Here is a 12,680-nt window from a genome sequence, read left to right as displayed (position 1 = left end):
CACATCCTCTCGCTTAATCCTGATTTGATGGTATTCCACTCTTCAAATCTATCCTGCTGAAAATTGACGCTCCTTCCAAACGGTTAAGGATGTTGTCAATTCTTGGAATGGGGAACTTGTTCTTGATGGTACTCTTGTTCAACGCTCGATAATCTATGCACATGCGCCAAGAGCCATCATTCTTTTGCACTAAGAGCACTGGTGAGCAAAAGGGAGATGAACTTGGCTGAATCAGCCCTTTTTCTAACAGCTCATTCACCTAGCTGAATATCTCTTTCTGTTGGGCTGCACTAACCCTATACGGAGGTCTATTTGGTGGGCTACTGCCTGGCACCAAATCTATCGCATGATCCTCAGACCTCTCTAGTGGCAACTGTGATGGTAATGAGTCAGAAAAACAATCACTGAACTGAGACAAGAAAGCAAACCTGTCTCTATCTAACATAGAAAAATTTGACTCGTCATTATCCTTGACATCACGTGCAAAAATCAAGTACGCAGAAAGATGATTCTTTATTACAGATGTAATGGCAGAAGCCGATACAACAGGTACAGACTCTCCTTTAAGCTTCACATTAAGCACATGAGTCTTTCCCCTATGTTCCAAAGTCAGTGTCTTGTTAAAGGCATCCAACACACCATGCTTTCAGAACATCCATGGCATTCCCAACAAGACATCACAGCCTTCAAGTGGCATGATATAAAATTCTTATGCATCAACATAAGACTGTATATCAAGACACAGCTTTCCAAGAATGGGTGTCACAGACTCTGAGTGGCCAGGACATGCCAACCCTGCCTCTGCTGTGTAGCCCATCTCATCTGCTCTGATGCCCAAAGTAGAAGCCAACTCTGGTGAGAGAAAGTTTGCCTTAGCTCCAGGATCAAAGAAAATGAGTACATGTTGATCCCTAACTTTACCCCAAGCTCTGCAAAGCTCATTAGCATTCGAGTGTGGCTTGTCTCCCAGCATATCTGGCACTAAACCTGCCGAAGGTTTGGGCTTCTTTCCTTTCCTGTCCTCTTTATCATCATCATCTGGTCTCTTATTCTTGTTCGGACAATTAGACGCAATATGACCAGTCTGCTCACAGATAAAGCACTTTCTCTCAGCCATTAAAGCCTTTCTCTCTTCAAGAGACTTGTGCACAAAAGGCTTCTTTTGGTCCTTTGACTGCTGTCCAAAGAACTTGGCTGGCTTCTTCTTGAATTGCCAAGGTTTACCTGTGCTTTGAGAATTCTGATAAACCTGTTTACCAAATGGCTTCTTTGCTGAAAATTTCTCAGATTTGTCCTGTTTAATGCTGCCCCCAAAACCCTTGATTGTCCCAACAATAATGCATTTCCTGTGCTGGCATTCTCAATTAACTGAGTCAAAGTGGTGACCTTTGTCTTTGTACAATAATTCCGGAGTTCTTTGGGCAGCCCGCAGCAATATTTCTCTATCTGCTCGGTCAATGGCACAATCTTGTAAGAAGTGACTGGAAGCAAAGCCTCCCAAAACTTCTTGTTATAATCTTCCAGATCCTTGCATTTAGATGCATCCAAATTGTGCCAAGCTGACATAACATCAATCTCAAATTCATTGGTCAACCAAGCAGAAGCAAATACTTGCTTAAAGTAAGTCCAAGTGGCAGGAGCCTGTCCTTGCATCAACAGTGTACTCCACCACTGACTAGCATTGTCCTTAAGAAAAGTGGTGGCTTTCCGGACCTTAGAAGGCTCTGTAAAGTTCCCTCCTGCAAATGCGGCATCAAACTGCTGTAACAAAGAGAGAGCCTTAGTCCTATCTTCAAATCCTCGAAAGATATCAAACTGTATGGCTGCACCACCTTCCTTGTATGGCTTTGGCTTCTCATGAGCCATCAAAGGGTCCGTAGGATATGCCTGTAACATAGGAACACTAACAGGTGGCATAGAAGTTGCTGGACCACTGACTATAGGGCTTGTAGACATTATACTTGCTTGCTGATTTTGATAACCAGCCATACCAAAAGTGCCCTGTGGCATGCCAAAACTGCCCTTAACTCCCTCAAATCTAGGTTGCATGCCTATATTACCATACATGTGGTTTGGCATAAAACCTTGTGTACCCCCAAACACTGTTCCTGGTACATAAATCTGGTTTCCAGGTGCATAACCAGCCATACTCTGAAATGCAGATCCACCTCCAAAGTACCCAGGATGTACAGAGGTCGGTGAAAAAACCTGTGGTAAAGCTTGAAAACTGCTTCCCTGTCCATTTAAGCCAACATTTGGCTACTGTAAAGTGGCGAGCTGAACTGGCAATGCCTGTGTAACTAGCGTTTCCCGCCACATGTTCCTGGATAGTCGGAACCAATCTTGGAGTCTCCATTGACTCTGCAAGCTGCCTTGGTGTTTCCACTGAATCTGCAGCATGCTTACCCTTATCTTGGACGTCTACTGGATCCGAAATCTTTGCAGATTGCCCAACTTGCTGTAAAGGAAGGGAGGGCTGCAAAAATGCCAAAAACCTTGGATTCTGCATCACTTGAGTAAACATACTCATAGCAGCAACTAACCGAGTCTTGAAAATGTCTTCATCCATAGAAGAAGCCGTAAGAACTTGTGGCTCAACCATAACAGGAGGAGTAACAAACTGTGGAGGTCTAGAAGACTCTCCCACCTCATGAACAACAGGGATCTCCTGTGATGAAGACGCTTCCTCTTTGGTGTCTTCCTTTCTATCAGCCATAATGCACAATTCTGTGTCTTACACCCAAACAAACCCTGGCTCACTCTTTAGGGAAAAAGTGATTCGGTCCCGGCAACGGAACCATGTAGCCGGCCTGTTCACAGGAAAGGGCGGTAGTGTACAACCAAAATATATAAATGCTTTCACCCAATTAACATATATATAAAGTGGGCGGTAGTGTACAACCAAAATATATAAATGCTTTCGCCCACTTTCACCCAATTAACAGGAAAGGGCCTGTTCACAAGAAAGGGCTAGAATGCCCCTGTTGCAACACAGACACCCTGTTGGCCCCTAAGTTAGGCGCCCCTTGTGGTATTTCTTTATTTTTAAAAAGAGAGAAAGTACAATGGGCTGTCTTTCACCTATTGTGGGTGAAATTTGGCAGCATAACAGTACAATTACTGACCCAAAACAAGTTGACCAAGAGGGGAAACTCTGCCCAAGTCTTAAACTTCTGGTTGGAGTAGGCTGCCCTGAGGATTCTTCGGTATTTGAGGGGGCTCTCTGACTTAGGGATTTCTTATCCCGCGGGTACAGACGCTTCAGATCTGGTTCTTGCCGGTTGGAGTGACTCGGATTGGGCTAGCGATGTGAACCACCGCCGGTCTACAACAGGCTACTGTTTTATCTTGGGTATAGGTGTTATCTCTTGGAGTAGCAAGAAGCAACCCGCAGTCGCTCTTTCTTCGGCGATTGTTGGAGGAGCTTGGCTACCCCGAGTTGCATTGCCTTGGTACGGAATCCTGTATTTCATGCTCGGACGAAGCACATTGAGATCCAATATCACTTCATTTGGGCGAAGCTTTTGGATGGGACCATTGATGTGGAGTATTGCAAGACGAAGGATAATCTTGCAGATTTGTTCACGAAGGCGCTTTCCCAGGTTCTTCTTCGGCAACATTCTAGATCCCTCAGTCTTTTGACCTGTCCAGGATCTGAGAGGGGGTGTTAGACAGTGTCATTTCCTGGACAGTCAGCACGTCAGCAGTCAGACAACAAAGCAGTACGGCCAGTGCAGGTGTGCAGAGGATGCCATGTTAGCTGGTCGGACATGGTGCCACGTGGCATAGTTTATGTAGTCGACCAGTTTTTCTACAGTCGGCTGCATTAAATGCAGCCAACCTAGTGCTGGGAATTTTCTATTTTCGGCTATTTATAGCCGGTTTTGTGGCACACTCCAGCGTTCATATTTTAAGATTCTGATCTTGAGATCTGTTGGCTGAGATAGATTGTGCTCGAGCTGACGGAGATCGAGGTCATCAAGTCGGAGACATACGCAGATTTTTCCTCTGCTCCCTTGTGTATTTCTGCACTCTTATACAGCATACTACACCGCAGATTTTCTGTGTTTACACTGTCTTCTTTTTTCTCTCTCTCTTCTCTCTATGTTCACTCTCTCTTAGTCTTTGTCCTACGCTTCTACATTGCTGCACTTTGACAAATGAGCCACTACATGTGCAAGAACAGTCAGGACAACAAGCTGTTAATGCTGATTTGTAGGCTGAAATGCTGGGACAACAAGCTGAAAATGCTTAACAGCCAGCAAACAACGATCATTGGGTTAGGAGATCATCTAGGGCTACTTGACAACATGATAGATTCATTCCTGGTACAAACAATGTGGCTGATTGTGTCATGTTGACAGATTGTGGTGAACCGTCTTGCTTTAAGGAAGCAATGGACAGACAGGACAACAAGAAATGGTATAAAGCCATGTTGTCAGAGATGGAATTTCTTGAGAAAAATGGCACTTGGGACTTGGTGCAGTTGCCTAAAGGGTAGAAAACCCTTCCATGCAAATGGGTTTACAAGATGAAGGTCATTTCTAGTTCCTCGCCAAAGTACAAAGCAAGATTGGTTGTGAAGGGGTACAAACAGGAACATGGAGTTGACTTTGATGAGATATTCTCTCCTATAGTCAAGATGACTACATTGAGAATCATTTTGGGTTTGGTTGCAATTGAAGATATGAAGCCCATGTAGATGGATATAAAGATTGCATTCTTACATGGTGATCTGCATGAAGACATATATATGCAGCAGCCCGAAGGGTTTGTGGAAAAAAGGAAAGAAAAAATGGTATGTAAACTCAAAAGGAGTTTGTATGGGCTGAAACAAGCACCAAGAGAATAGTGTCATAAGTTTGATACATTTATGTAGTCTCAAGGTTTTCATAGAAGTCAAGTGGATCACTGCTTGTACACCAAGAAGACCGCATATATGGCAGCTTGATTATCTTGGTTTTGTACGTTGATGACATGCTGATTGTTGGCAGGGATACTAATGCCTTGGACTCATTGAAGCAAAGTCTTCATGGTAGCTTTGACATGAAGGATCTTGGTGATGCAAATCACATTCTTGGCATGTGAATACTCAGAGATAGATCAAAATGATTACTCTATCTACCTCAACAGAAGTATATCTCCAAGGTTTTGCAACGTTTCAATATGGAGGTGGGAAAAACAATTGGCGTTCCATTGCCTCCATATGTGAAACTCAGTTCAGAGGACAACCCTATATCTGATGATGAGAAGGACGCAATGACCAAGATACCATATGCTTCAACTGTTGGCAGTTTGATGTATGCTATGGTTGCTACACGTCTTGACATTGCCTTTGCAGTGGGAGTGGTTAGCAGATACATGGCAAACCTTGGTAAAAAGCATTGGGAAGCAGTGAAAGGTATTATGAGATATCTCAAAGTCACAAAGGATTTGTGCATCTGCTTTGAAAAGCAGAAGGCATCTGTCGTTGGCTTACGGATGTAGACTATACTGGTCATGCGGATTGCTGAAAGTCCATTTCTAGATATGTGTTTACCTTCACAAGAAGAGCAGTCTCTTGGATCTCCATGCTATAGAAGTGTGTTTCATTGTTTACTACAGAGGCAAAGTATATGGCTACCACTGAGGCATGCAAAGAGGCTTTATGGCTTTTACGTTTGGTGGGAGAGCTTGGCATTACAGAGTTACTTGCTCTCCATTGTGATAGTTAGAGTGCTATCATGCTTGCACGGAATCCCGTCTTTCATGCAAAGGTGAAGCTTATACAGGTGAAGTACCACTTTATCAGAGATGTACTTGACAGTTAGAGCATTGAGCTTGTCAAAGTGCATACAGATGATAGTCATGCAGACCTTCTCAAGAAGGGTCTTCCAGCAAAGCGGTTTGCTCATTGTCGACAGATGATGGGAGTTGGATAGATATATGTATTTCAGCTTTGTACATACCTAGACTTAGCTAATTCTTTTCTCCTCTTGAGGCACATTGCCTTTAGGTGGGAGGTTGTTGGGAATAAAGTACCCTCATGCCTTTTATATGTGCTCAGATGTGAACACACCCTTAGCATACTTGTACTTTCATATATATATATCTACCTAAAAACCTAAAGAGGTACACTCGTCATTGTACCCACAAGTCGTGCTGACTCTCACTCCCTACTTTGCACTCTCTCTCTCTCTCTCTCTCTCTCTGTATGTGTGCTGCTAGCAAGCATTGTGTGTCGATCCTCGTGCCTCAGAGCTTAATAGGGTGTCCCAAAAAATTAGGGTTTTGGGAAACCATTGAAACTCTCTCAAATTGTACACCAAATTTGCGTTTTTAGTTAGTTAAGCGTGTTTTGGGATTGTATTAATGTGCTAATCAGCTGTAAAGTGCGTTTTAGCTCAACATTAAGCTATAGGTGACAAGTTCTATGGTTATTTGAGCAAGGCAATAGCATTTTTTAGCGTTTGTTGCAATGAAACTTTGCAATTTCTCTCTCTATGGCTTTCTCTTTCATCCCCCAGCCATCTTGTAAGTTACTGTAGCAAAATCTATCCATGAGTCATTAAAGGTGGAGATATTGGAAAATCTTTTCTATAAACCCTAATTTACAGCATAAATTAGGGTTTGATACCCACCTCGGGATGCTTACTTAGAATTGAGGGCCTAGGATTTGAATTGTAGGAGTTGAAATTAAGGAATTTTAGGGAGATTCAAGAAGCTAGCCAACCAATATCAAATTTGGGGTTGAATTTGTCTTTCAAGGAGCAAGATGAAGGTCAAAATCCCCAAGTAAACCAAGGGGTGAATTGCTTTGAAGGCTTGTTGGTTAGTCTTGATAGTTAGTGGCACTTGGATTAGTGGAGAAGGTTAGAGGATCTTGGTCGTACTCCATCCATTTGCAATAAAAGTTAAAGAAATACCACAAGGGGTGCTATTTTTGGAGCCAACAAGGTGTCCATTCTCCAAGATCTAAGTGGTAAAGTGCGCAATTTAATTTATGTGAATTGTTTACTTGCTGTAATTATTTTTAAAAGAGGTTATTTACCACCCTTTCTGGGAAGGAAGACTGCTTTCATGGTTCCATTGCTGGATACCATCAACTCCCTTGAATTGGTGGGCTTGAGGCACCTAATTGAAGGTCAAAAGCTTTGCTCTAGTGCTGAAATTGTATTCAGCTCAGCGTTACAGCAAGAATGTCTTCAGACAGTGAGATGGGATCAAGCAAGGATGATGCCTTTCAATCTGAAAATTCACAAAGTGTTGGGAAAAATGCAATGCTTGATCTTGGACAAGGCATGCAACATGGACAGCAAGCTGACAATGTTAGCTTAGACCAAAATGTGGATCCTTCTAGGTCTCTTGAAGATGATGACCGGCAAGAGGAAGAGGAATTTGATGACCAATTTAAAGATCAACTGAGGATAATAAACTTAAATGTTTATGTAATTGGCAAATGATCCTTAGTTCATGTGCATTTTGACCTCTTAAAGAGGAATTTGATGAACAATTTAAAGATCAATTGAGGATAATAACTGAAATGTTTATGTAATTGGCAAAGGATCCTTAGTTCATGTGCATTTTGACCTCTTAAAGAGGAATTTGATGAACAATTTAAAGATCAATTGAGGATAATAACTGAAATGTTTATGTAATTGGCAAAGGATCCTTAGTTCATGTGCATTTTGACCCCTTAAAGGAGGGCAGCGAAGGCAAGAAGAGGAAATAGTTTGCAAGAGCTTCGGGACATCAAAATGCATTGAAGGAAGAGCCAATATAGTAGCACGATGTCTCACATGTGGGTAGTAAGCATAAGCAAATGATGCCAATGGAGCAATTGATACATATGTAAGGCTAACTTCGAAGTGCCACTCCAATGCGTTTTGGACAATAGGGTATGCATGCAATTATGGGGCAGCCAATATACTTTGATGGTGGCACTAGTTTCCATGCAATGGTGGGTCAAGGATTGCATGCAGGAATGTATGCCACAACTCCTTATGGTATGTAGCAACTAATGTGTGGTGTTTAAGGCCCAATGTATCCAATTATGGTTGGTAATATGCATTACTCCATGTATAGCAATGGTGGCATGATACTGGGGTCCAAAGTGGCATTTAGCAATGCATTTATGTAGCCCATTGTGTTTGGAACTCATGGTATTAATGCTGGTCATGCAAATGCTCCATATAGTGCTGGTCATGAGGAAAAATGCAGCCTAGTATTGTTGGTATGAGATAAAATGCAACTAGTAATGCATGCAATATATGGGAGAAATGTATCTTGGTATGGTTGGTAGTATGCAAATTCCATACACACTGCATAGTCATATTTCAATGGTCCAAAGTATGTAAACAAGAATGTTTCCTAATGCATTTGGTGATCCTAACATGTCAAGTATATACGAGGGGCTAGCTAATTGGATGCAATGTGACTTATTAGTTAAGTTGGAATTGTAGCAATGTGAAAGCATAAAGCATCACAATGCTTAAGAGAGAAAGGTCTAGAACCTAGTGGAGATTTTGAGGCAAGTAGAGTTAGAGGTAAAAGTTTCAATGTGCTCCTTGGTGGAGCTTCAGCAATGTCTTTGCTACGAAAGAATGCAACCGGATGGAGGAGGGTGACTTGACAGACTATTCTCAAGTGATGCACTTTACCTTGATGTGTTTTAGTTAGAGCCGATTTTGGATTGGGCTCTTTCAGAATTAGCAGACTATAGAAGGTCCAGAATATTGCTTGATTCTTAGTGGGGAGGTTGCATTTGCATTCCCCTATTGATGGACAACTTAGTTATGTAGTCGATCTTGGATGTACTTGGTTTGCATTTAGGGTACTATAGGTTGACAATATTCTTGCCATTGAGATCACTATTCATTGTACTAGTCACTGTGAGTTGGTATGCAGATGTGTATGATTTGCACATAGGCTCCAAAACTATACAATTGCAAGGTTGTTGACATCTGTGGAATACATGGAATATACACTTGGATGTGACGTATATAACCAAGGCATGTTATGGGATACATAGATGGTATGCAATGTACACTTACAGGTGATGCAATAGAAGTACAATTGCATAAGTTACATGTGGTTTGTAGCTGATGTATGCTTTACATGACTATCACGTGGTAGATCATTGCTTAAAGGTGTTGTTTATGCTTACTTTATGCATTGCAATGCCTTGGTGGTTAAAACAATGTTGGGTTTTGGCATGTGGATGCATCCCTTATGATTTGATAATGTTATGATTCATATGTGTGGATTGTAACTTGCTTAAAGTGATTGGAATTTTATATATAGAAGGCATGAGTATAATTAAGCAATAGGTGCACATGTTGTTTGACTATGGCGTTAGCATGTATTTTCAGTAGTGGCAATAGATGCTTTAGCACATTGTAGTGTAATTGAGGATGATTGCAAGGATTTCAAGGGGGTGGTTTGTAGGAGGACGTGAAATTTTAGTGCTTTGCTTAGGATTTGATTAAAAGCTAATGAAATGTGCTAATGTGGCTTGCACATGTGAGATGCAAGCCAATTATTTCACAATGTGGGACCTAGGACCCAGATATATCAGTTGGTGCCAAAGGCGAAAGTTGTAAGAAGCTATGTCTGACAGGTTCTATGTGGTATGTCATCAGCCTTTCTTTTTGGATAGGGTGGTAAATAACTTGATTAAGCACTATTTATAATAATTAATAAATTCACAAAACTGAAATGCACACTTTACCATATAATCTTAGATATTGAACACCCTTTTGGCCCCAAAATTGGTGTCCCTTTCGGTATTTAATTAACTTAATTGAAGAAGAAGTTGATGTACAATGGGATTCTTCCAATTCCTTTTGGTATTTCAACTCCCCTTGTTGTCCAAAATGACCAACAAGTCTTCAATCTGATTTGCCCCTTGATTCAGGCAGTCAATTGGCCTTCACCTGCTTTGATGGAGATGGAAAATGCCCCAAATTCATTGATTTGCTAGTCCCTCCACTTGAATTTGATTGAAAACGACTTCAGTCCTATTGAATCCAAGTCTTGGAGCTTTCAATTTCTGGCACTCTTTGTGAGCTGTTGCTAAACCTTGATTTTTGTTGTAGATTACAACAAAGAAATTTGAAATTTCTTAGCCTCCGAAATTTCTCAGCCTCTGGTGATCTCAATGCTATAATCTTTGGAGCAAGGCTGTAGAAAGGCTAGGAGATGAGAAAGAATGCTGAGGAGAGAGAAACTTCAAACTTTCTTCGCGAAGAATTGAAGAAAATCAGTAATTTACTGGTGTTGCTCTATCTCAACAACTTGTAGATGCAAAGAACTGAAGAAAATCAATCATTTACTGTTGCTGCCTTGTCTCAATAGCCTGCAGATGTTGTCACTTGCTGTTGATTGGTCTTCTTCTGTCCTTGGCTGCCTCAAAAGGCCCTCCAATGGCTGTAAATTAGACGAGCAGCATCTTCTCTCTCTCTTTTGCAGGCTGAATATACTAAAAATGCCTCTCTTCAGCCTCTAAAGACGTTTTTGACTTCATAGGCATTTTTGACAAGTGGTAGCCTTTTCAAATGGTTTTTTCAGCATTACTCATAATTAAATATTAATTTTCAGCCTTTAAATACTGAAAATTAATCTAATAATTATTTTGGTGCTCTGAAAAATAATTTGACGGATCAATAATTAAATTGGCTAGGCAACTTCTATTTCGGAGTGTCTCTGCGTTATCTTTGACCATCGAATTGGCATTATGTACCATTAAACACTGCTTCTCTAGGGTCACCAGTTGACAATTATGGCTAAATGAATGACCTAGGCTAACAATTGGCACCAGATGCCACCAAGTACATGTGCGGCATGACTTATAGCAACTTTTGCCTTTGACATCCTGTGATTTTCTCGGGTCTTGGGCTCGCAAATTTGCTCCAATCCCTGTTACACTCACATGTGCAAATTTACGTAACCATGTGATTAAAAATTGATCCACACGTTAAGTGAGGTTTCAAAAATAGATGTCCTCATGATAACCCTTCCCCTTAAAATCCTTGCAATCATTCTCAATTGCATTGCCAAATGCATCAAAAGAGAAATAGTGGATTGGAATTTCCATAAGGCATCATAGTTAATACAATATTGCACACTGTTGCTCAACCATTCCATATGCCTTGCATATGCTGAAAATTACCAACCAATCATAACATAAAATAAGACTCACAAAGAATCTCAAAAACATTGCCAGATTATCACAACTCATCTGGTAAAACCAAACCATAGCATAGCATAACCAAGCATAAACCATGGCTAAAACATTAGTGGCATCATAACATATGTTATTGTCCATGGAACCAGATGTAAACCATTGAAAACTGAGCATAATCTGATCATAAAGTGATCACTTGCTAATCTAAGAACTGATCACAAACAACTGCAAATGTGATGCCAAACTGATCACAAATTCATTGCAAAAACTGACTAGCAATCAATGCAAAAACTGATTTAAAAAATGACCATAAATGGTTCTCAAGCTAATGTAAAACTGAGCTGAAATTGATCAGAATTTGCCTCAAATTTGAGGCAAAATTCATGCTTAATTGATCATAAGCTAATGCAAAAGTATAGTTTCAGTGCCCGGGTGAAACGCATACTCATCTACATACATCTCACAGTGACTAGTATACTAAGTAGTGACCTCATGGTAAACATACTATCAGCGCAGTACTTTGGATGCATGCTGAATACATCGAGATCCACTACATATGAGAGTGTCCATAAGTGAAGGAGTGAAAGTACTACTTTTCCCTTGAGCATCAGGCAATACTTCGGAACCTTGCTTTGCTGAACTTGACGGAGCCTGAATCAAAGTTGGCTCTAATTGAAAGGCATCTATGTAAAGATGCAACAACTGAGGATGGTCTGCCAAGTCATCCTTTTCTATCCATTTGGCATCCATTGGTGAATAATTTTGAAATTTCACCAAGTATCTCTTGGAAACTTTACCTTTGACTTTTTTTCCTTATGTGTCAAAATCCACTCAAGTACCAAAATCTGATCTAACTCCTCAACCTTAGGTTGAATTTCACCAGACATATCCTTTGGCACATCACCATGAAAAGGCCTCAACAAATTGACACGAAAGGCATTGTTTATCCGCCAATGTGGAGGTAATTTCGGCCGATATGCCACATCGCTAATCTTCTCCAATACCTGGAAGGACCCATAGTATCTCATACTCAACTTTGGATACAATCTTTCTCTTCCTTTCATCTTTTTTAGCCTTGTCTTTTCAAAATGCAACAATACATAATCACCCTCTGTAAACTGCAAAGCACATCTGTGGCGATCAACTGTCCTCTTTTTCTTTTCTTACGATCTCTGAAGTGCATATTTTATCTTTGCATAGGCTACATCCAAGTTTTTCACATAACACAGAATTGGTGGTATCTTCTTGCCACCCTTAACCACGTCAAATGGAGCTTTGCCCATAGAACTATGCACTATGTTATTGTAAGCAAACTCAACCAAGGGCAAATGTTGCTCCCACTGTGTCTTGTGGTTTGAAACATAGCATCTCAAAATATCTAACATTGTGGAATTTGCTTCCTCAGATAGACCATTTGTCTGCGGATGAAAGGATAATGAGAATTTTAGTGTGGTATCCATATTCTCAAACAACCCCTTCCAAAATAAACTGGTCATCCGGGGGTCTCGATCACTAA

The 12,680-nt window shown here is 40.9% G+C and overlaps 2 protein-coding genes across 2 annotated transcripts in view; one reads left to right on the top strand and one right to left on the bottom strand.

Moving 5' to 3' along the window:
- LOC148032444 (uncharacterized) overlaps positions 1–12,680 on the top strand; it is a 49,176-nt gene that overhangs the window by 24,025 nt on the left and 12,471 nt on the right. The window lies entirely within an intron of this gene.
- Positions 545–1,661, bottom strand: LOC148032445 (uncharacterized). The gene is made up of 2 exons (XM_087683117.1): positions 1,318–1,661; positions 545–1,249 (listed from the first exon to the last, which is right to left on the bottom strand). Exons 1-2 carry the CDS (start codon positions 1,651–1,653, stop codon positions 710–712), a joined length of 876 nt encoding a protein of 291 aa, XP_087539243.1. The 5' UTR covers positions 1,654–1,661; the 3' UTR covers positions 545–709.

The sequence above is a fragment of the Lygodium microphyllum genome, chromosome 8, assembly GCF_053477565.2.
Source record: "Lygodium microphyllum isolate KBCC chromosome 8, Lygodium_microphyllum_v1.1.10, whole genome shotgun sequence".
NCBI lineage: Eukaryota > Viridiplantae > Streptophyta > Polypodiopsida > Schizaeales > Lygodiaceae > Lygodium > Lygodium microphyllum.
Note: the sequence above shows the minus strand (reverse complement) of the source record. Positions and strands in the feature narration are given on the sequence as shown.